This window comes from Leucopleurus acutus, assembly GCF_964270905.1.
Source record: "Leucopleurus acutus genome assembly, chromosome: 7".
Taxonomy (NCBI): Eukaryota; Metazoa; Chordata; class Mammalia; order Artiodactyla; family Delphinidae; genus Leucopleurus; species Leucopleurus acutus.
Window position 1 is genome coordinate 89,976,766 of NC_139150.1, and position 25,753 is coordinate 90,002,518.

The 25,753-nt window shown below is 37.8% G+C and overlaps 2 protein-coding genes across 2 annotated transcripts in view; one reads left to right on the forward strand and one right to left on the reverse strand.

The window, feature by feature from the left end:
* Nucleotides 1–23,769, forward strand: part of ECM2 (extracellular matrix protein 2) — a gene marked incomplete at its 3' end in the record, with an annotated part of 35,529 nt that extends 11,760 nt beyond the window's left edge. The window contains exons 3-10 of the mRNA XM_082842601.1: nt 3,395–3,583; nt 5,818–6,321; nt 8,585–8,700; nt 10,337–10,472; nt 15,863–16,020; nt 18,177–18,316; nt 19,667–19,993; nt 23,601–23,769. Of these exons, the coding sequence (XP_082698727.1) occupies nt 3,395–3,583; nt 5,818–6,321; nt 8,585–8,700; nt 10,337–10,472; nt 15,863–16,020; nt 18,177–18,316; nt 19,667–19,993; nt 23,601–23,769 (1,739 nt within the window). The remainder of the gene's footprint in view (nt 1–3,394; nt 3,584–5,817; nt 6,322–8,584; nt 8,701–10,336; nt 10,473–15,862; nt 16,021–18,176; nt 18,317–19,666; nt 19,994–23,600) is intronic.
* The window catches only part of CENPP (centromere protein P), a gene marked incomplete at its 5' end in the record, with an annotated part of 225,920 nt that overhangs the window by 59,494 nt on the left and 140,673 nt on the right, over nt 1–25,753 (reverse strand). The gene's annotated exons all lie outside the window — the stretch shown is intronic.

Below are 25,753 nucleotides of genomic sequence, written 5' to 3' on the forward strand. Positions count from 1 at the left end.
GGCATTTTTAAACACTAATATTTAGTTGGTCCACATTTTTCCAGGTTTGGAAGGAAAAAGTAATTATATTATACATATGGTACCATTACATAAAACTTTCAAAAGAATGTATCACCACATAATGTTCTGTGACGAATACTTCATACATTGTCTCAAGAAAACCAAATGCTTCTAAATGATGTTATTTCCACGAAGTTAACAGAAATAACATACAATTACCATGAAAAGAGACAATTTAGGTCACATTTACAACATGATTGAGAGAAGAGCCTGGAGGCAGGGAATTTAAAATGATGATTATAGGGTACCCATAACTCTTAAAGAACTATGAGGTCAATTTCCCTAATTAAGTGGAAAGATATCCAAGCTATAATAATAGAAAATAAAATGGTTGAAAAGTAGTATGCATAATGTGATCTCAAATCTGTTTTAAAAAATATGCAGCATAGGGTGATGTGCATTAAAATGTATAGAAGATGTATACGAAAGATTTCTAAATTGTCCTAAAATGTTTTCCAGTGGTCTTACAGTACAATTTAAAAAAATTGTGGGTTTCCCTGGTGGCACAGTGGTTGGGAGTCCGCCTGCTGATGCAGGGGACACGGGTTCGTGCCCCGGTCCGGGAAGATCCCACATGCCGCGGAGCGGCTAGGCCCGTGAGCCATGGCCGCTGAGCCTGCGCATCCGGAGCCTGTGCTCTGCAACGGGAGAGGCCGCAACAGTGAGAGGCCCGCGTACCACAAAAAAAAAAGAAAAAAAAATTGTGGTAAAATACACATGACATAAAACTTATCATTTAACCATTTAAAAGTGTACAATTCAGTGGCATTAAGTATATTCACAATGTTGTGCAACCATCACCATTATCTTGTTCCTGAACACTTTCTTCACCCTAAAAGGGAACTACATATATATTAAGCACTTACTCCCCATTTTCTCCTCCCCGCAATCCCTGGCAACCACTGATCTTTCTGTCTCTATGAATTTGCCTATTCTGAATATTTAATATAAAAGGAGTCCTATAATATGTGGCCTTTGGTGTCTGACTTCTTTTACTTGGCATAATGTTTTCAAGGTTCACTCATGTTGTACAGTGTATCAGTACTTCATTTTTTTTTTATGCTGAATTATATCTCATTGCAGAGAAATACCATGTTTTGTTTATCCTTTCATCCATTGATGGATAATTGCGTTGTTTCCACCTTTTGGCTACTGTGAATAGCACAGCTACGAACATTTGTGTACAAGTTTCTATCTGAATTCTCGTTTTCAGTTCCCTTGGGTATATACCTAGAAGTGGAATATCAGGTACCTAGGAGCTGGGTCATGTGGTAATTATATGTTTAATTTATTGAGAAATTGCCAAATGTTCCCCAGAGAAGCTATATCATTTTATATACCCACCGGCAATATACAAAGACTCCAATTTCTCCACATCCTTGCCATTATTTTCCATTTAAAAAATATAGCCATTCTTGTGGATGTGAAGTGGTTATCACATTGTGGTTTAATTTGTATTTCCCTAATGACTCTCAGCATCTCTTTATGTGCTTATTGTTCATTGTATATCTTCTTTGGAGAAATGTCTATTCAAGTCCTTTGTCCATATTTTAATTGGGCTGGCTTTCTGTTGTTGAGTTATAAGAGTTCTTCATGTATATTCAAGATATTAGACCCTTATCAGATATGATTTGCAAATATTTTCTCTCATTGTGTACATTGTCCTTCGACTTTCTTGACAATGTTCTCCAATGGACCAAATTTTAAATTTTGATACAGTCCAATTCATCTATTTTTTCTTTTGTTGCTTGTGCTTTTGGAATCATATCTAAAAATCCATTGCGAAATCCAAGGTCATGCTTTATTTTATGAATATTATATTTTACATCTTATATTTAGGTTTTGATCCATTTTGAGTTAATTTTTATATTTGGCATGAGGTAGGGGGCAACTTCATTCTTTTGCATACGGATATACAGTTGTCCCAGCACCATTTGTTGAAGAGACAACTTTTTTCCCCATTGAATGGGCTTGGCACTTTTGTCAAAAATCAATTGGCCATAGATGTAATGGGTTTATTTCTGGACTCTCAATATTCCACTGGTCTATATGTTTATCCTTATGCCAGTACCATACTGGTATAAGCTGATTATTGTAGCTTTGTGGTAAGTTTTGAAATCTGGAAGTGTGAGCCCTCAAAAAATTTTATTTTCTTTCAAGATTTTTTTTGGCTATTTGGGGCCCCTTATAATTCCTTATGAAATTAAGGATTAACTTTTCCATTTCTGTAAAAAAGGCTGTTGGAATTTTGATACACTATAGTACTTTTATAATCAGGAGACAACTCCTGATTATATCTATTTTTTTTTTCCAGGGGAGAAATTGGATGGGTGGGATTAGTTTACTGTAAGTATCCAAATGAGAGATGGGTAGGGCTTGAACAGGGTTGACACAGCAGTAAGGGAAAGAAGGGGACAAATGTGAGAGCTCATTTGTGGGGACAGTGGCTCAACAGATTGAAAAGAGTTATCAGGAATAACACTAGGATTGGAAGGAAAACATCCCCTCTAATATTCAAATTGACTGTCTAATGGCCTGCTTAGTTGACACACATATCCATGTATCTACAACACTCTATGTAGAGAAAACAATATACTAAAACCCACTGCACTGTGTACTTTAAAAGGGTATTTGAATTGTATTTCAATAACACAACTATTCTAAAAAATAAGAGATTGTTGCAATGTCTCATCGAGAATTCAACGTAAAAAGCACCACAAGCATACAGTCTTATTTCACCTCTCCATCTGCACATCAGGAAGGGTACAATGTGGGCTCATTCATCATTAGTGCTGTTCCAGCTCTCTGCTCTCTGGCATGTGATGGAACTATACTGCTTTTTCTCTTCTGAAGTTAGATGTAGCCATATAATTTGCCTTGGTCAATATAATTTGACATGTTTAGAGCTTGTGTGTTATTTGCAACCTCACATTCCCACTGCTGTGCTGGTCATCAGGGCAGCCTGCTTGGAGATGAAGCCTATTTTTTATCCTGACAATATCTACATTGGACACATAGCAGGAACAAGAAATAACTGAGATTTGGGGGTTGTTTGTTGCTGTTGTATAACTTAGCCATCCTGACAGATGCAGGATGGAAGTACGATTCAGGCTCAAGTTACCATGAGGAGGTCACTCTCAGAGCCTAAGTAAGAGGGGTTGAGAATACAGCATGTGAAAAGCATTTCAGAGGGTTACACCTGTAAGATACTTTTATCCTCTGCATGAAAGAACATAGAATGTTATTCTTGTGTGGGTCTATCACATTGGGCTCACTTCCATTCACAAGTGCTAGTAATCATACAAGGAATTTAAATGTTACTGTTCTCTTCTAGGAAAGAAAGGACACTGTTTGGCAAATGGGATGATCATGTATAACAAAGCTGTATGGTCTCCTGAGCCCTGCACTACCTGCCTCTGCTCGAATGGAAGAGTCCTTTGTGATGAGACCAAGTGCCACCCTCAGATGTGCCCCCAAACAGTTACACCTGAAGGAGAATGCTGCCCCGTCTGCTCTGATACTGGTACAAATATTTAGCCCAAACAAAATATCACATGTGATTTAGTCTTTAACTTCCATTTGTTTTTATTTTGTCACTACCTTAAATTTTAAATTATGATAAACTAGTCATCAGGGTACTTAAAATATTGGCACAATGATGCTAAACATGGAAATTATTTGGGAAATTGCATGATAGGGGAGAGAAAAATAAAACATCTTGGCTTTAGAGTTCTAGCTCTATTAGAATGAGTAAACTCAGACCAGGTCACATTCTACATTTGACTCGCAGCATTACAGATGTAGTGATAGAATTTACATAGCAAACAGCTCCCATGTTCTTAGTATGCGTGAAGAACTCTGCTTAGTTCCTTACATGCATTATCTCACTTAATTCAACTCAGTGTGTTTACAGTTATCAACCCAAATGAAGATGAAGAACTCATGGTGAACAAAGGGAGGAGTGGTTTGCATCTAGAGAAAATAAAGCCCGGTTTTCCCAGTCTATGTGCAGTCATTACTGCTCAGGTAATCCTAGGGAAATAAAGGGCAATGGCCCTGGAGCAGTGGCTTTCTGTTGTGGCACTGCTGTGCATAGAAAGATCACACTATGAGGTTTTGTTGGCTGCTCACTGTGCCTTATCTATGAGGCTGATGCAGTAGAGGACTCTAGGGAGGAAGCCTCAGGACTCCTGCAAGAAGAGCCTGGCCAATAGCTTATGAAATAAATAAATATGTGTTAAATAATTCGATGGGAAGGGATACAGATATTTTCTGTTGCCTATGATCAAGGTAGATTATTTCCAAGCACACAGGATGATCACAGGGTGGTTACCTACAAAAGTCTCCTACCAGGAAGAACATCAGAACATTTAGGAACTGTATTTTGGTGTATACTACTAATTATTTTACTAAGCTATTATGACTTTAAAAAATGTTAGAAAATAAAAGTTTTTAATGAAACTGACTCCTTGGGATATGAAACAGAAGATTTATAAAGGCAAGATCCAGAAATTCTCAGACATTTTTCAAAGGACTTGAACTATTATTCTTGAAATGCTGTGGTTATTTTGGAAAAATAAACTTGGATATACAGAAAAGATTTTAAACGTTTCAATATGATAGTTTTAGTTTCATTTTGCTAATTTTTTCCTACTCTCCTTTTGCATGTTCTGTCAGAGATGTGAAAAAAATAACTCACAGACTTTATAATACATACTGACTTGAAATCTCAAGTAATTCCTTCACATAATTATATTTTGAGTTCTTTTTTGGGGGTGATTTATGTATGGCATTAAATAAAATCATAGAAATGATTAAGTAAATTTTTATATTTTGATGAAAGAAAATCTATGTACTGAGCTCACTTTTCCCTAAAACTCTTCATTCAGAGGGTGAGTCTAAAATCCGGTCTTTGTCAAGTCTTCCCCACTTTCTGCCAAAGATAATAACAGCTAAATACAAATGTAGATAAACTTTCTACTATTATATATTATGCTATCATCATCATGGAATAATAAAAAGTACTCTTGTGCATATGTCTAGGTTAAAGAAACATCATCTAAATCCAGGACATCTTCTATAGGTCTCAAGAAGTAAAAATAATTTAAGTACAGAGTCTGGGAGGAAAACAGAAGAGAATTTTCTATAACTCTAAATTTCAGAGGATGCTTTTAGGCCCATGGAGCTGAAAGAAAATCAGACAGATATAATAAATCTATAAATAAAAGCCAATTTCACTACCATAAACAAGTAAAAGGTACATCTCTTTCACTTTTTTATGTCTGACAGTGTACAAATTCTTACATTATCAATAAGCCCAATTAACTGAACAGTATCTACTATAAAGTTATCACATCTGATTATATTACAATCTCACAATAGGACTGCTTATGGTAAGCAATATATGGTAATATTATTCCCTCTTTAGTCACCAGATAGCATGATACTTTAGTAAAAATAAGTATTAAGGCTCACAAGGAAAAACAAGAATTGCCTATAAAGTCTTACAAAACAGAAATAAAGTTTATTTCTATTAAAACTTCAAACAAAAATTTCAAGATACATTTCACATTTAAACTGCACTCATATACCTACAGGGAATGTTATTTACTAACCTAATTTTCACTATGATTTTTCCTTTCATTAATACCACAACTTGCCCCTGCTGTCTTCTCCTTATGTGGTCAGTAGCCTCCTATTTGCTACTCAGTAGTATAGCATTAAATGACAGAACTGAATTTTCTGGTGATTCTTCAGAACAAAGAGAACCTACCAGTTTACTTCATAAGCAACAGCCGTCTCCTTGGGTGGAAATGCATCAAGCACTGAGAAAAGAGGAACTTCAATTTGAGGAGGAAGAAGAAATTAAACAAGATGAAGATAGGGAGCAAAAGGAAAAGATCCCTAGACCTGGAGATTGGGGGAGACCTCCCAATGAGCGACAGAGCAGAGAAGGGGGAGAGCAGAGACCTGGAGAGAAGGGGAGGCAGGCCCATCAACACAGAAACCCAGCAAGGGAGAATGAGAATGAGGATGAGGACGAGGATGAGGACGAGGACGAGGACGAGGATGACGATGGCGCCGTCAGAGGAGATATGTTCAGGATGCCCTCTCAACTCCCAATCCCAGCTACCCCCAGGGGCATACCACCTCTGCCAAGCAGGTGCTCTCTGTCATACAAAACCATCTCCTGTATCAGCGCCGACCTCACACAAATACCACCGCTAACAGCACCAGAGATAACAAGTCTGGAGCTCATAGGTAAGAGATGTTGACGTTAAATTGATTTTGTGGTTAACTCCCATTGTCCTATGAATGTTATATTTTAATTTTATAATATAAGTTGACCCCAAAAAGATTAATTTCACAATCTTCAAACATAAAAACTTTGCAGAAGAGATAGGTGTTTACTGCAGAATAGCACCATCAGGTATAAAGTAAATTCCTCCAAGTGAAACCATGATTTCCTATTGACTTTTTTCTAAAGCCAGGTTTAGAAGGTATAATTTATATATAGTAAAACATTATTAGCATGTTATTCTTTGAGGGTTTTTTTAAGATTTTTTTTTGATGTGGACCATTTTTAAAGTCTTTATTGAATTCGTTACAATATTGCTTCTGCTTTACGTTTTGTTTTTTTGGCCGCAAAGCATGTGGGATCTTAGCTCCCCAACCAGGGATCAAACCTGCAGCCCCTGCATTGGAAGGTGAAGTCTTAACCACTGGACGACCAGGGAAGTCCCTGTTATGCTTTGAGTTTTGACAAATGCTTACAGTCAATACCACAATCAAGATATAACATTTCCATCACCTCACCAAATTCTCTCATGTCCCTCCTTTCACCAGCCCTGATGTTTTCTGTCTCTAGAGTACCTTTTCTAGGATGTCATAGAAATGGAATCATACAGCATGTAGCCTTTTCAGCTGGACTTCTTTCATTTATCATAATGCTTCTGAGGGCTATGCAGGTTGTGGCGTTTATCAGTAGCTGGCTCCTCCTTACTTCTGAGAGGTGTTCTGTTGTTTGGACAGACCACAGGTCTCAGGTGAAGAACATCTGGATTATTTCCAGCTTGGGGCAATTATGCATACAGTTGCTATAAACATCCACATATGGATGTTTGTGCCGACCTAAGTTTTCTCTTTCCTAGGGTATATACCCAGGAGTGGGATTGCCGAGTGCTACAGTAAAAGCATGTTTAACTTTATAAGAAACTGCCAAACAGTTCCTTAAAATGGCTGTGACACTCCTTCCAGCAATATCAGAGAGTTCCTGTTGTTTCCCCCCCTTGTTTTAGCCATTGTGGTAGGCATGGAGTGGTCCAGACTTTTTGCCCACATTCTTATAGGGCCAGGAAGAGCTCTGAGTGGAGGAATGGCAGGACAGATACGTGTGTGAGGCTGGCTGGTGGGGAGACTGGGACAGTGAATGAGTCTTGGCAATAAGGCCCATGCTGGGGATAGCTCTGAAGATGCAGGGGTGAGAGAATCTGAGTGGGGTTTCAGATGTGTCTTGGGGGAAGTAACAGAAATAAACTACCACAGAAATAATAAATGATCGTATAAATAAATACTCAATGGTCACAGCGTGACCCCTTTAATCAGGATAGCCAATCTGCAATAGGACATTTCTGGTGTTATGGCCTTCCTGATACCATGTTCACATGACCTCCTAAGGAATTCTTCTCATGCCCAGAGTGTCCTGCTCCAGCAATGCCCCCTCCTTCTGTAGCCTGCATGCCAGGTGTGCTCTGCCATTAAAACAAAACAAAACAAAACAAATTGTGAAAGTCTAAAGTCTTATGAAAGATGAATGACCTGTGCTCAGTCACAGTATCTTGGTTTTATAAGAAGGTCACCACATGATTTTTATAGTACTCACTATTTCTGATAAGCTCATTTTCTGGCTTTAAAAATCATTGACTACTGTACTTAATTAAATGTCAAACCAAAACCCCATAAATTAAAGCATGCAGGAACTTCTATAGATTGAAGTCACAGAATTATAACATAAGATCTGGAGGCAATCTGAGAGATTATCTCCCCAAGCTTCTTACTTAGAGGAAACTGATGCTCAAAGAAGGCAAGTCACATGCCCAGGGTTTCATTGTAAAACACAGTATATTTCTGGTCCAGGGTCTAGGAAATGTCAATAGGGAAATACAAAGAACTATAAAAATCAGTTTCTATAGCACCTTCCATAAACACATCTTTGTTGTAAAATGCATAATGTTAACAGAATTGTCTACCAAACCACATTCTGGCTGTTTTAAAGCAGCTTCATCTAAAACATGATGTACTAGAGCATGACAAGTCCTTAGAGTGAAAATTTTGACCATATGAAATAGTCTAGTCCCAGTCTTGTTTTTTTCCTAAACACTCATTTTCTTATTTAATACATATTGTCCTTGCTATAAGTATTGCTTTTCCTCCAGATAAAGCTCTCTTTTGCTATCTATGCATGTGCATGTATACATGTATTTATAGGCACATAGGCCTAAAACACAATTGCTACGTGTCCTAGGCAATTCTATCACCTCCATTCCGGACGAAGCATTTAATGGATTACCGAATTTGGAAAGGCTTGATCTGAGCAGAAATAATATCACCTCTTCAGGCATAGGTCCAAAAGCATTCAAGGTAAATAACATGCTCTGACTTCTAACAATCCACGTGGATGGCTTTTTCATGACTTGTACTGTCAGTGGGTGGAGATGGAGAAGGAAGGAAAAGTAAAATGTTTTACTGGAGTTTTCTCTGAAGAAAGTTTCTGATGTCCCTAAACTGTAGTCAAGTTTTATCTTGAATATAGTATATTGTTTTATAGGTTTCTAGCTGTTTTTCCTATGCTTTGTCCTTAAAGCACCCACAACAGCATGAATGACAAAACTAATGTTTTGAATTTATAGAGGAGTTTCTCCCTAAGTAGCAGAAAACATGTTGAAATATGGTCTCTTAGTACATGAGGTATTTCTGGGAAAAAAGGAGAGCTTATCTGGAAATTCTGTTAACATTTTCAGGCCAGCAATACAAAATTTCCTTATTTTGTGCTATCTGCAAAATCTGATAAAGGATACTTCAGCAGGAGGGGGTTCTAGAAAGACAAATGGGCTCAGATGAAAATTAACATGGGGATACGCTAGGGAAAGAGAAAAGCATAGAGTAAACCTTTGAAAGAATCAGATTTAAAATTTTTTTCTAAAAGGGAGAAAACAGAGTATCAAGGACTTTCAGAAAAACAAAGGCAGAAGAAAGGAGGGGTTTATGTGTGTAAACAAATACTCATAAATGTGTGCGCTTAAAGAAGCCCAAGTAAAACAAGTTACATGCCAGGAGGTCAAACTTTATCCCCTTGGGTGGTCTTCTGTCCACTCTTTGGACAAATCACTGGCCTCTTACAAGCTCAGTTCCTGGTTCTCATATAGATTCTGGACTGCAGACGAGAGAGCTCCAGACACTTGGTGTCCACGTTCATGTGAAAGACCTGGAGTCCTGCCTCATGCTAGTCGTCCTGATAGAACAACAGTTGGGACTTGTGCATTTCCTGTATTTGATCAAAAAAGAGGACACTGTAGGAAATTACCTTTTTCTTGTTTTGGGATTCTCTGTCCCATTTCCAAACTGCTGAAATTGACTCTGAGCACCACTGATGTAAATCATTCTGTAACTTTGGTAGTGTAGGTTAGTTTGGCTAACAAACAAATGTGGATATGCACTCTCCAGACAGTCAAAACTGTTTGGGTACCATATAGAAACAGTTTGTTACATTTGTAGCATTTAATTTTGAAGAATTTCCACAATCGTTAGTGCTATTTTATGACTCTGTCTCTACTTAGTATAGATGGAAAACTGAGTTCACAAACACATTGAAAGGGTTCAAATTGCTGTCTTGTTAGCATCTATGACAGATTCAGATTATTGCATGTTTTAATTAACTTTGTGTCTACTGCTGAGAAGTTGAAAACCTAAGATCTAGGAAAATATGACTGGTCCAGTGGTGATAGGAGCGTTCTCTTGCTTTCTAAAGTCACCATAAAAATATGGGTGAGTGTGATGCAAAATCACCAAATGTAGTTTGCTGAAAATACCAGGGAATAAATGCTATTAACAGGACCAACATCTACGTGGCAGGGAGAATATGGGGATTCTTGTCTAAGCCTGAGCAACTGAAGGTTTGTGAAACTTTAGTAACTACCACAAACTGACCATTAAATGGCATATATGACTGTACATCTGTGACAAGATAAAAAAGTAATTTTGAGATTTGCCTTTTAAGCTTCTAAAGAAGTTAATGCGCCTGAATATGGATGGAAACAATTTGGTAGCGATTCCTTCAGAACTACCATCTACATTAGAAGAACTTAAAATCAATGAGAACAATCTTCAGGTTATTGATGAAGAAAGTTTATCAGGTATTTAACATTTGACTTTATGATATGTGTCCATATAACCTTTCTTCTGTAGTTGTGTGGAAATTTTATTTGCAATATTGCTAAATGAATAGCTAGTAAAATTTTTTTAGGTCACGTTACCATTTTAAGTTGATAAAATTTATTTTAACTATTGACTGGTGAAACTTAAAAAAATGTATTTTAAACTCCCCGTTGTCTTAAAAATGCATTTTATAAATAAACTTTCACTGATTTCAGGTTTTCATCATTCACAATACAATAACTAAATTACAAATCCATAATATCCTAAGAGTTACACTAACATTCCCCACACAGCCAGGTGTTCTGGTGCTGTGTTTGTACCGATGTTCTTGGTATGAGTGGTGATAACACAGTATCATGGCTTGTTGAACGGGTCTCCTTAGATGCACAATACACCCCATACACAACTCCCACTGTCTCTGAACATTTTGCTATTTTTAACTTGACATGTTTTGGCAAATGAGAATTATGCATAAAATATAAGTAAATGAGCAACTATGTGAGGCTGAGGGGTAATCCTACAAACAAAGTACATAAACTTTAGCACATGCACTCTATATGGCAGTCACTTTGGCTTTGACAGTCTTGTTCCCTAGAGGGCTGCTCTGGCACTTGTCCATGAGACACATGCACCCCACAGGGCAAGACAAATGATGCCCATGGGTGTGTGGTTGCCACGACAGCCTGGCTTTCCCATGGATGGGTTTTAGTGAAGGTGCCCCACATTCTGTACATTTGATACAACTGGAATTTACTGTTAAGACTGTTTCTGGACTAGCTGGATAACTAAAGTTGTCATATTATGAACTCTGTATGAAAGAGGCAGTATTACATTTACCTTTTTGTGAATTCTAGCTATGTCTTTATATGCTTCTTTAAGACAAAAACTGCCTAATTTTTCTTTTTATCTTCCTAACAGTCTAGTGTAGTTCTTGAAGTATAGTGCTTAACATTTTTTATTTGATTTGAAATATATTTATTAGGTTAATGTTGATAACCAAGCCTTTAAAGGAATAAAACAATTCCATTATTTCCTTTCATTCCTCAAAAAACTTCATAAGGACAAAACACTTCTGGTGATGGGGAAAAAACAATAATGAGAACTGCCAAATCTGAGGATTACAGAGTTATGGAAATACTCTATTTCCAGATGGATTTCGGGGTACTTAACAAACAAAATTTGAAGGTCTTTTGTCATATGGAAAAGACATTAGAAAGTTCAATTTCTAACTGCTAGGTGAAACAGACCAAAGGAACACTTAGTTTAGGACAAGTGTACTAATGGGTTATATGTGATCTACATGTGAGATGGTATTTCTAGCAGTGTTATCAAAATGACATGTTTTAAGTCCTTATTTGGAAGGTGCTCTCACACATTCCTACAACTGCTTCTCCACACGCACTTCCCCCTCATGAAAAAATTTCCATATTCCCAGAGGGTTGACTGTGTTCCAGGGTGAACACTGGCCTCTTCCTTGATCCACCTCCCATCTCTACAGTCTGAGCACCTCACAGGCCTTGGCCCTGTGCAGGCGGCCAGTGAGGAGCCTCTGCACTGTCACCTTGTCCAGAGAGGCCCCTGTAGTGTGTGGCCCAAAGGCCTGTGTCTTTAGTCCCGTTCCAGTGCTGGTCCCTCAGGTACTGAGTTCTTAGTTCTGCTCTAATGCTGGCCCCTCAGGTACTGGGTTTTCTCTTGACTGCTGTAGCCACTGGGGCCCCTCAACTCCTGTGAGTCCCACTGCTGTGGAAGGTCAGGTTGGCTGGCAGTGAGCAAGGCAAGCCCAAGCACAGGCCACTGCCAGTGCTGTGACACTGCTTTTCTGGGTGGAAGCCCCTGGCTTGACCATCAGTGGTCTGTAGCACTTCTGTTAGCTCCCTCATGACCCTTCAGGTTTTATATATATAGTTCCAGAGAAGTGGGGAAGCAGGGCACTCCAGGGAGAGAAGCAGTATGTACAAAAGTGTGAAGAAACAAAACAATTTGGATGCTATGGGAAATCCAGTTTCATGGATCTTGGATGCAGTGTGTGATGGGGAGTGAAGAACAAAAGATGATGTGAAAAGGTAGGAAGGAACCACACAACAGACAGCTCTGCACATGCTATGCCAAGGGGCTGGGAGTTCATCCAGAATGCACTGAGAGATGTGCATACCCACTATAGAGAAAAGGAAGGTCTTAAAATTGAAGGGAAGGTGAAAAAATAGAAGGGAGGGATAGCAGGAGAAAACTGGACATGCTAAAAAATGTTCCTGTCTTCATTAATGTTAAAAACAAAACAAAACCCATGATCATGGTGTCCTTTCTAGCAATGATGGTGGTGTGGCTATCCAGTCAGAATATCTATGAGATCAAGTTCTCACACAAGTCTACCCATGTCTATAACCTGTTATGTAGCTCCCCGCCCACAATGGGAAGGACTTCCTACCAACTTCCTGCTAATAAATCCTCTTTCTGCCACAGTCTAACCTACAAGAACCTTCTCTACCTCCATCCTGTTGCCTGTTACATATAGGAACGTACATACTATCTATGTATATACAATATACACATAAGCCAGAGAATAACCGTAAAGTAATGTATAATATTAATTTACATTGTTGTGTTTTGTTTCTCTTTCTTGTGAGGTCATGTAATGACCACCAGTCTACTTCTATTATCTATTTTCCTCTGAAAACTTGTATTACATTCCAAAACCTCAACTATGTACTAGATAATTATGCTGGATTCTCAGTATCTGTAGTTGTGGAAATTAAAGAGTTTTGGTTATATGAGGAAATAGAATCACTTATCATAATTTACTAGTTGGCCTCCATAATTCCTCTCTGTCCTTCAGCTGATGTTAAAAACACCAGCAGATTAATATTTTGTCATGCTGTTCCCTATCCAGAGGCTGCTTGTTGCCTAGAGAAGGAAAGTCAGACCTTATTTTCTGGTGTACAAAGGCCCTGCACAGCCCACCTCTGCCCTCTCAACAACCTTCATCCCCTCTTGCATATGGCTGGTCTCTTTCCTACTCCTGAGCACACCCATGTGGGTTCATGCTTCCATGAGTTCACCTGGCTGCCTCACCCTCCCATGTCTACCTACATCTTTCTGTCTTGAGAATCTAGCCCCACTCACACTTCCGTACCACTCAGGTATACACTGCCACCTCCTCCTTGTCATGTTCTAGAATCTATGATCTGTACTGCTGATGGTAGTATCTTTTGTTTATCCTTAGACTATGTTTTACTTCTCTGATATGCCTAAGAGTAGGATCTGAGTTGCACAGAGCATTTCAGTGCAGTATCCATGACTTGAGTTGAATATGAAAACATCCCCTATTCTGAAAATTTTGGCCACTGAACAAACTCCAAAGTTAAACCCTGAATGTCTGACTCAGATACCTCTGGGTATCTTCACTGCTGAGCTGTCCATTTTCCTTTAAGTTTCCAGTTGATTTGGTCATACCACTCCTGAGACCAGTAGAAACAATTTAGAAAAATCTTGTTTGTAAAAAGGCCTTTCTTGGTAGCTCAATCTGAATGTGTGGAGAATTTTTGATCATTCTCCTTTCAAAACGTCCATCTGGCTGCACTGTCTGCCAAGAGTGAACACTGTGATGGGAATTCACTGCTAAAACTCTCTTGTTCAGAGACTGAGGGTTTGCCAGGCAGAGAGTGCTCCTTCAGTGTCCTGGAAAAAGGAACCACCCATTGCATTACATTCCTCATACATCCTTGATTATGCTGCCATTTCATACCTGTCTGTCTTTGCAAATACTTCGAATGACCCTCTACAACCTTCTACTTCTCATCTGCCTGCGTTCCAAGTCACTGCTTGGCCATTGCTTCCTCTGTGGGGTGCCCTGGCCCCCCAACTCCCTCCTCTGGCTTCTGTTCCTTATACAAACTTTCCTTTCCATACTGTACATTCTTGACTTCCTTTGTAATAGATTAATTGACAATAAATGCATGGGTTTATTTCTGGGCTCTCTATTCTGTCCCATTGATCTATCGGTCTGTTTTTGTGCCAGTACCACACTGTTTCAATTACTGTAGGTTTATACTATAGCTTGAAACCAGGGAGTGTGATATCTCCAGCTTTGTTCTTCTTTCTCAAGATTGTTTTGGCTATTTGGGGTCTTCTGCGTTTCCATACAAATTTTAGAATTATTTGTTCTAGTTCTGTGCAAAAGGGTATCTTGATAGGGATTGAACTGAATCTGTAGACTGCCTTAGGGAGTATGGTCATTTTAACAGTATTAATTCTTCCAGTCCATGTACAAGGTATATCTTTCCATTTGTTTGTGTTGCCTTCAGTCAGTTTTTTTTCATGAATGTCTCTTGGTTTTCTGAGTACAGGTCTTTTATCTTCTTGTTTAGATTTATTCCTAGGTTTTTATTCTTTTTGATGGAAATGGGATTGTTTTCTTAATTTCTCTTTCTGATAGTTTGTTGTTAGTGTATAGAAACTCTACAGATTTCTGTATATTAATTTTGTATCCTGAAACTTTACTAAATTCATGTACTAGTTCAATAGTTTTTTGGTGGCAGTCTCTAGGATTTTCTGTATATAGTATCATGTTGCCTGTAGTGGCAATTTTACTTCTTCCTTTCCAACTTGCATTCCTTTCACTTCTTTTCCTTGTCTGATTGCTGTGGCTAGAAATTCCAACACAATGTTGAATAAAAGTGGTGAGTTTGGGCATCCCTGTTTTATTCCTGATCTTAGAGGAAATGCTTTCAGCTTTTCACCATTCAGTATGAAACTGGCTGTAGGTTTGTCTTATATGTTGAAGTATGTTCCCTCTATACCCACTTTGTTGAGAGTTTTTATCACAAATGGATGTTAAATTTTGTCAAAAAAGCTTTTCCTGCATCTATAATAAAAGATCATTTGACATTTATTCTTCAATTTGTTAATGTGGTGTATCACATTGATTTTTATTGTGGATATTAAACCATCCTTGCATCCCTGGGATAAATCCCACTTGATCTTTTGAATTTGGTTTGCCAATATTTTGTTGAGGTTTTTTGCATATACATTCTTCAGTGATATTTGCCTATATTTTTTTCTTTTTTTGTGTGTGTGGTGTTTTGGTTTTTGTATGAGGGTTACAAACTTTCATCATACAGCACAACAGTGATTTCTCTACAGGTCTGCCTCTCCTAGACCATGCATTCAGCATTGAGTCCTGGCTGATCTGAGCATTTGGGATCTGCAAAGTACTAGGGAAAAGGCTCTAAGGGGGCGGGGGATACAAATAAAGAAGTTACAACATCAGTCCTCCAAATAAACTGAACATTTCACATGATATTTTGAAAGCCTATAGAAATTACATGTTTTTTAGTTATCCTAATGTCCCAATAATTTTATTTTTTTATAGACTTAAATCAATTGGCCACCTTAGAATTGGAAGGAAACAGTCTCAGTGAAACTAATGTCAATTCTTTAGCTTTCAAACCTTTGAAGAGCCTATCCTACCTGCGTCTGGGAAGAAATAAATTTAGAATTATACCACAGGGTCTTCCTGCTTCTATTGAGGTACCAATATCTTACTTATAATATTTTATATTTTAAATACAGTACACTATGACAAAAACAATATATTTTAAAAGGTTATTGTGATGCATATTAAACTCAATAGTTTTGGTGCTATATACAGAATTTACTATAATCTGAGCACTGTTTTCAAACAATACAAAATTATGAGTCAAAATTATAACTACTAGTAGAAAATCTTGATAAAGTGAAAATTGGTTCTGCCAACGGCTCTTGGGGAGAGAACAGGGAAGATGAACTGAGTATTCAAACAGAAACTACAACTTGCAAAAAGTACCTTGACTTGCAAAACTGTCTCAAACTGGAACTGTGATATTCATCCCAGTCTGTTCCACCCAGAGTCCCACATGGACTAGCAGTGACCCTGTGAAGATGGACAAGATTTGCAGAGAAGGCTGCTGACTGTGCCAGCAGCACCCACCCCCACCCCCTTCCCACAGCTTACTAGTTCTAACTAGCTCCTACCAAGGGCCCAAGCACTGTCGTGTCTCCATGCCCTCTGGAGACACTCCCTGCTGCCCAAGTGTGTGGTCTCTCTTGCTACAACAAGGAACACACTTAACTAAGGGGGGACTCTGGGGGTCTTCCCTGCTGAGTGTACGCCCCAACTTCCTGCATTAAGAAAAGAGGCCTGGCAGATCCAGCTGACTCCTAGGCCACCTCCTCTGAGCTCTGTTTCTGCCGCATACACAATCAGACAGCAGGACGAAGCTTCCCACTGCTGTGGATGCAGTGAGCCAAGAGAGGGCCATTAATCTCAATATGATACTGCTGCTACCACAGCCACCATGCTTCCTCTTCCTACTTCCAGATTAAGATAGACCTTTAGAATTTACCAAAATTGTAAAGATTGAGGTTCTATAACCTGGCTTTACCTCAGAATCACTTGGATTCTAAAGAAATACAGATTCCTGGACCTATCCCAGACATGCTAAATCAGGTTCTTTGGAGAATGGGGTCAACAATTTATATTTAAAAAATTAAAATTTTAAATAGATAATGCATGCACACAGTAAAACACACACACAACACTTGAATAGTGCAAAAGAGCAATGTGTCTGTATTCCACCTCTGACCCTCTCATCCCTGGTTTCTCTTTTCAAAGACCCTCTCGCTAGCTTCTTGGGAGGTGCTGCCCATGCAAGTACATGTACTGTGAATCCTTCCAATGCACTGCTTCACAGCTGCAGTTTCAACGTATAAATGAGTGTGCTGATTTAGGTTGGAATTTATACTTTAAAAAGCTCATGAGTGATTCTAACATACAATCAAGTTTAGGAACCACTGATCTAGTTCACCCCTAAATATGTATGAAGGTAAAAGCAAAAAGCTAAAAATCACTTTACTCACTTCCAACAATACCAAAATTAAATGACAAAGAGGGGGAAATTACTACAACAGGAATAGAAAGTTGCTCTGACTATATATACCAATTGTACTTCTGAATTCCAACAAGATCCCTGAGTGAAAAATTCCTTGTAATGCCAAATGAATTTAACTTGAAGGCAGCTAGCTGTTAAAAACTTACTAATGGTTCTAGCAAACTTCACCCTGATGTTAAATGAAGGCTCTTAATTAACTGTTAATTAAAGTAATTATAATACAAACAAATCTAAAAAATGTGAGCCTAAAAAAATTACAGACAGCATGGACTGGTAGGAAGCAGGCTGACCTAAGCTGGGGCCAGCCACCATGAGTTTCCCTCATGTATTAGCTGTGTAACCTTGCAAACATCTTGCCATCTCTCCAGGCCTGAGTTTCTCTACTGCTAAATGGTGATAATTTCTACTTATTTCCTACTTTCTAGGATCTTGAAGCCCAAATGAAATAATTTATGTGAATAAGTTTTGTAAATTAGAAAGCTTTATACAATTATTATGGTATGCTATATCATATATCATTTTATGGTTAAAAAATAATTAAATAAAATTCATTTATTCCATAACCATGACAGACAGTACATTTTATTTTACTAGTTAGAAAATCTGACAACTTAAAAATATAAACTCATTTTGAAGTGCTGCAAGACTCTTTAGCTAACACTAGTGACAACAGTCTATAACCTGATTTTAATTCTGTGAGATTGAATATATTTATCAACTAATATGAAAAAAATAAGTCTCTTCTCTTAATTATAGGAATTATACCTAGAAAATAACCAAATTGAAGAAATAACTGAAATTTCTTTTAATCATACCAGAAAGATCAATGTCATTGTACTACGTTATAATAAAATTGAAGAAAATAGAATTGCTTCTTTAGCCTGGATAAATCAAGAGTAAGTACATGCTACAATCTGACTTTCTTAGATGATTTCTTTCCTTTGCCATTATTAAACAGGGTATGAACATGGGCAAGTGAGGGAGGTGACAGCATTCTTTCCTAGTGAACCTCCCCCTACATAAAACTTGGCTATTTGCACAGACTTCAAACCACTCATGATATGACTGATGTTAGGATGGCCATGGTCACTGCTGCTGGGGACACCCTACAGTGTGCAAGTGCTAAGCCCAAGCAGTGTGACCTTAGGTCTGATCACTGTTCTGCTCTCTGCTGACCTCACAGGCAGTCATGAAGTTTAAGTGAGATAATCCCATAGTGAGGAAAGAAGCTGCCCTCCTCCCGCCTTCTCCCTCACCATTAGGTGGAAGCACCAGCATTCACTCTTCTATACCACACTGTCTTCACTCCTTCAAACTATTTCTCTATTTCAAGTGCTACAAAACAGACTAAAGAATGCCTGACCCAACAGCAGAAGCAAAAAGCAGAGCCCATCTTCCTGGAGAGGAATCAGTGGCCCCAGGCTGTAGCCTCAGTGAAGGGCAAAGTGTGGAGGCCTTGCTCATCAGGAAGGAGAGGATTAGCTACACAGGGAAGCAGCGTCAGGCCCTGGCAGCAGCTGCATCAGAGCAAATCTGGAGTCATGTGGTGAGGGAATGAGGGATCTGAGTGGCACCATGGGGACAGGCATCTTTCAGAAGCAGGAGAGAGATGAAAAGAGGCCTTGAGGGCCAATTAGGTTCAGCAGGATGTGGCAGTGGCAGGGCAACTGAGTCTTCATCAGGTGAAAAGTCTTCATGGGGTGGGCAGAAGCCGCAGGTAAGGCTCTGAAAAAAGCCAGATAGTTTACCACATTTCCCAGATCTTCTGGCTTATTAACAACCTTTTCTAGATGCCTCATTCTCACCCCAAGTCCCAGATCCCAGGTCATCAGATCAAATGTGGAACAAGAATGCAAAAACCCCTCAACACTGCTACTTTCTTGCTGGAACCAGAGATGATTTTACGGTTTGATGTCAGCTTGGACTCTGGACTTCATTTCTGATACAAGTTTGACCTTAGAGATATTTGGGGGACCTCTTTGGGTCTCAGCATTACCCCTGGGATATGAGTTTTTCTCTCTGAACTCTGGTGCTCCTCTATTAGAGAAGAACTCAAGCAGCTGTGTGGTACCCGGGTAAGAGCACTAGCCTTGCAGCCAGACCACCATACAGCCACACTTGCACTGGGAATCATTACAGCACACTGAGTACTGGCAGGAAAATGGACAAGCATCTTGACTGGCTTGTCAAAACTTAGAGCTTACAGTCACTGCCCTGAAGTCCCCACTCTGTTTACTCTTTTCTAGAAATCTAGAATCAATTGACCTCTCCTACAACAAGCTCTACCACGTCCCCTCCTATCTACCCAAGTCGCTGCTGCACCTTGTGCTCATCGGCAACCAGATAGAGCGCATCCCTGGCTTTGTGTTTGGTCACATGGAACCAGGCCTGGAATACCTGTACCTGTCATTTAATAAACTTGTGGATGATGGCATAGACCAAGTTTCCTTCTATGGGGCTTATCATTCTCTGCGAGAGCTGTTTCTGGATCATAATGAATTAAAATCTATACCACCTGGGGTACCAGAAATGAAAGCACTACATTTTCTGAGATTGAACAACAACAAGATACGGTAAATTCTGGCCTTTTCAAGTATCCATTTAAATTGTCATGGGTGACAAAATATAGGATTAAACAACAATGACATGATGTCTGGAATTTACTTTAAAGAAAAAAAGTGACAAGAGGTTGCATTAAACAAGATTGGCAAATGTTAATGATTGTTGAAGCTGGATGATAATAGGTATGTAAGGATTCACTATAGTGTTTTTTCTACTTTTCTATGTATGCAAACTTCCATAGTAAAAAAATGTAAAAATAGAGTATGATTATATAATACCTAGAACCTTAGAGGCATGTTCAAGTGAGGCTTCAATGCAGACTATGGTGCTAATCCCACCTCCATATGTAATTTCAAACACTGTAATCTGTAGAACACAAAACCTAAGTATATGCTAAAATTAAAATTGCTTCTATCAAGATTTTTCTGAAGACAAAATTCTGAATAAATTTATTGAGACTCAGCTCCCTCACTTCTGAGGATACATTTTTCTGTGTGTGTTCTGTCTGCTGACAGAGTCATCACCCCTGCCTAGAAAGTATGAATGTCTCAAGAATTAATCTGGAACGCTTTGTTAGTGCAGCCAACGAGGGAGGCAGATCCCAGAGCTCTGTGGGCCTGTCCTTGGAGATTATACCCCTTACTCTTTCACCTGTCTCTACATTTCCAAACACAAACTTCTGAAAAATAAAACAAAGAAAGAGTCAAAAGTTTATAGGGGAAGAGGTGGGGATGGGAAAGGCTTTAAAGATTCAGAGTCAAAATTTTTGGGCCAAAATAATTCCTAGGTCATGCTTATATGCTTCCTATTGCATTGCATCAGGAGGCATACAATATCTGTTCCATTCTGGTGGGATTTAGGCAGTCACGGCCTGATATCTCCATTATAACCTTTCTCCTCCACCACTGAACCAATGGTTTTTTCACTCACAGATGCTTATGGCTTGCATCTGTTATTTCCTTAGGGGTAATAAAATGGTGAATTTCTATTTTTGTCATTCTTTCCACATTTTATAGCTGGACTTCCTCTGTAAATAATATTCTCTTTTCAGTTAGGGCAACTTTGTTACTCTGAAAGGTAGGCTCAGTTCTTTTCTTTAAACTGCCTAGCAGAGTAAGAAGTTGGTTACATATTTGTAACTGTGTGAGGTGATGGATGTTACCTAAACCTACAGTGGTGATCATTTCAACCACATACACATACATCAAATCATTACGTTGTACACTTTAAACTAATACAATGTTATGCCAATCTTTATAAAACTGGAAAAAATTATATATATGCATTAAACATGAAGGAAAAGGACTATAAAATATATTAAAATTTTAACAGTGGCTGTCTCAGGATAAAAAAGAAATTGGTGCCTAAATATTTTTGCTTTATTAATTTGTTTTTGGCTTCCTCTCTTTCTCTGGAGAATCAATATGAACTTATGGCTTTATATATTAAGAATGTTTCAATCAACTGCAATCATTGTTCTTAAACTGTCCCATCTTTGGCCAATGGTAGCCCTTCGAGTTGGTTCCTGTGTCCTTGGATAGGCCTCTGTAGATCTTGAATGGCTCACTTTTATATTCCCCACTACAGCCCGATGCCAGCCTTCTTCCAAAGAGCCCTAGCTCCTCTCACTGGGGAATCGTGTTCAGAGGCCCCAATCTGGGCACCAGGCATCTTCCTTTCAAATGTGTTGTTACTGTTTCAAGGCCTTTCAGTGGACTGCCAGAAATATGTATTTTGTGAAGAAAAAAAATGAGTTCATACTGATATTCCCAAGTCAAATTTAATGTTATAGAGAAGTCCTTCTGTTTTAAACTTGCTTATCTTACACTGAAAATCTGGGTTCCCAACAATAACTTATATTTACTATAAACAATAGTTTCAAAATGATAATACCATTATTACAACTAACAACAAAAGTATTTAATTAAGTTTTTATGTTTTTTGTAGTTCTACTTGTCCTAAGAATATGTTCCATGAAGGATGTATAGCTTAAATACAGAAGTTTTCTCTGTAACAATAGGTCAACAACTTAATATTCAGATAGGTCTTTAATTTGCTTTGGTTTTTAGGAATTGCTACTTTCTATATAATATTTTTTCTATGCCTGTCCCTTATACCATACTCCACCCTTTCCCATAGGTTAAGTTTTTTAAAATTTATTTTTGGCTGCACTGGGTCTTCATTGCTGTGCACGGGCTTTCTCTAGTTGCGGTGAGCGGGGGCTACTCTTTGTTGCAGTGCGCAGGCTTCTCATTGCAGTGGCTTTTCTTGTTGCGGAGCATGGGCTCTAGGCGCTTGGGCTTCAGTAGTTGTGGCATGCAGGCTCTAAAGCACAGGCTCAGCAGTTGTGGCGCACGGGCTTAGTTGCTCCGCGGCATGTGGGATCTTCCTGGACCAGGGCTCGAACCCATGTCCCCTGCATTAGCTGGCGGATTCTTAACCACTGCGCCACCAGGGAAGCCCCTAAACTTTTAAATTAATTTCCCATTGATGATCCCAGTGTTATTTTTTTAAAATATAAGCATACATACATGCATTCATATTCCCCACTGCCTCTCACAATTATTATACAAATTATTACACCAAACGATTATTATTTTTTTCTCTCTGGAAAGAGTGCATATTTTTCTGTTCTTCACTTTTAAAAATTGTCAGTATATCCTGGATAGCACTCCATATAAGTATGTAGAGAATTTCCTCAGTCCTTTTTACAGTTGAATAGTATTCCACTATATGGACATTTTATTCAACCAGTTCCTTATTGATAGACATTTGATTGTTTCCATTTTTTTATACTATAAATAATGCCACAACGTACAACTCTGTTCAAATGTAATTTTGTATTTTTCCAATCTAACTTTGGGATAGATCCCTAGAAGTGGGATTGCTGAGTGAAAGGTATAAAATACACATGTAATTTTGCTAGATACTGCCAAATTCCTATCCGTGGGCCTGTACTGTTTTGAATTTCCTTCAGTGATGTTTGATCCTATAGAGCCTCATCATCAGAACATGTTAATGAACTTTTGGATTTTTCTGGGAGGGCGTTGGGCAAATCTGGTAAGTGAGAGTGGTATGCCAGTATCATTTCAATTTACATCTTTCTTATCATGAATGAAATTAAGCATCATGTTTACATGCCATTTCATTTTCTCTTCTGTAAACTGGTTACCCAGGTATCTTTTTTTTATTTTCTCATTTCCCTCTCCTCCTAGGTTTTTAGGTCTTTGTATATTAGCCCTTTATCAGTAATATAAGTTGCAAATACTTTCTCCTAGTTTGTGATTTGTCTTTTAACTTTGCATTAAAAAAAAAAAACAAACCTGTAGTCAATTTATTAATCTTTTCTTTTAGTGCATCTGGTTTTTGAGTCACACATAGGAAGATTTTTCCCCCACTCCCAGGGTATGACCATGTTTTATTCTACTATTCTATGGCTTCATTTTTTCACATGTAGATCTTTGACATATTTGAAATTTTTTCAGGTGTATAAGAAAAGGATCCAATTTTATTTTAAAAACAAAAGAGATTTAAAACAAATGTAAAATTTAACTCCTAAATTATGAAGGCAGAATATTACTTGGATCATTTATGACTTGCATGTCTATTTTTCCTTAGGAATATTCTTCCAGAACAAATTTGCAATTCTGAAGAAGATGGTGATTCAACCCTGGAACATCTTCATCTTGAAAACAACTATATTAAAATAAGAGAAATATCACCCTACGCATTTTCATGCATAAGATCATATTCAAGTGTCGTTCTTAAACCACAAAATATCAAGTAATTCCACGTTTTTCTTTGTCATTTGTAAATTATACTCACATATCTGTTTCAGTAGCATCTTTCATCAATAAGAGAGATATAATGTCATGTTATACTTAGTATCATTATGCTAGCCAACCTGATTCGCCAATGCACATAAGAACAACCAAAGACATATCTACAAGGTTTAGTCTTCTAGCAGTTTTAGTGAAGGTTTCAGTTTTACACTCTAGAAAGAGGCCATCTCATTGCACAGTTTTCTCATGAGAATAGGATGTTGTGTGCTACTGAACTAGACTGGAAGAATCTGGAACAAAATAAGCATGTCCTTTACAACAGATCTTAGTATTGCTATTAGCTAAGAACTCCCTAAGTCCTTTTAAAAATTATGTATATTATGGTTCAAGATCAAGAAGTTGATAACAGGAAAAAATAATAGGTAGAATTTATGAACTAGTGTTCTGTTTATTATCCTACTGTTAAAGCAATAATTTATTAATTTTCTATAAGACCCTATGATACAATTACTGGTATAAATAAACTTAATTATTGTCTTAGCTTTAGTTCCTTTTATTAATTATACGTGTGGAATTGAAACACTACTATAAAGTTAATTTCCTGGTTTTGAGAATTGTACTATGGCTAAGTATGTGGTTATTAACATTAGGGGAAGCTGGGAGAAGTGTATATGTGAATTCTATATGATTTTTGTAATTTTTCTGTAAGTCTAAAATTTCTCTGTAAGTCTAAAAAGTTTAACAGTATTTTAAGATCACCCTCATTATTCTTTGCTCAAGATCAAAAGATTTTATGGGAAGCAGTGGAGTTTGCTTAAAATATATGTTAATTTTCCTTGACTAAACCTTGTAAATGTAAACCTAATGCATAAATTTAAAAAAATTTTTGCTCCTCTGGTCATTGTTAGTACCTCTTTTCTTTGCCCTAATTTGCTCAAATGTATCCTTTTACTCAGTTCAATTTAACATAAAGCTATTAGTATTCACTATGTACTAGACCCTAACAAAACCATATAATATATTAAAATTTTCATTATATAATGATCTTTTATCTTTATTTCTAAAGTAATTGGTAAAAGACACATACAGAAACCACGTTGACTTTTCTTGTTACTCTCAGTTTTGTACCTTGAAAAAACACCAGATTAGGAACTTAAGTTCTAGTCTTGGCCCCCTTGGGCAGGTTACTCTAATTTTTCAAACTTCAGTTATTCAATCTTTTAATAGTTCTCTCACCATCCTCAGAACCTTCCAGCCCCACTTCACAGGGTCATTATGAGAACCAGAGAATAAAAAGCATCTAGGAAGTGTGGTATGCACGGTGAGTATACTTATAATTGCCAACATTTCATATAAAATTGACAGCAACCAGCATATTCAACCAAAGTTGATTATTATCTGGACAGCTTTCAAAATGTGTAAGTTTGATTTATCCCATTTAAGCTAATGTTATTTCTAAGCCCCTTTTCTTAATATCTAGGTTTTTGAGATTACAAAATGAACAAGAATAATAATATGATACAAACTGTTAGAATCAAGGGTCAAAGGCTTAAGCCAAGTTGCTAAGAAGAGAAATAAAATCCTATGGAACAAAAGTTGAGATTTATAACTAGTTTAGGAATGTAGAAGCATTGCTAATTTAAACTGGCCAAGTTGAATGTAAGAGACAGATGAAAACAAGAAGATATGGTTATTCATTTAATCAACAAGAACCCTTGTGCAATGCTTCTTGCTGTGTGAATATAAACGCATTGACATAAGTGGTTAAAGGCAACCTAAACAGTAAACAAAATTAGTGTCAGAGGGGACCCAAACTGAATAAGGTGAGTCAAAAGAATTAGCATCTTGGACAACACAGACGAATACTGAAACACTCCAGCATTCATTTCTCATTCTGACTTTAATCAGATGTGTCCCAGGTGCTGTTCTACAGAGACAGGGATGAATAGATCAGATGAGGTCCCTGCTCTCTGGCAATGCATACTGCAT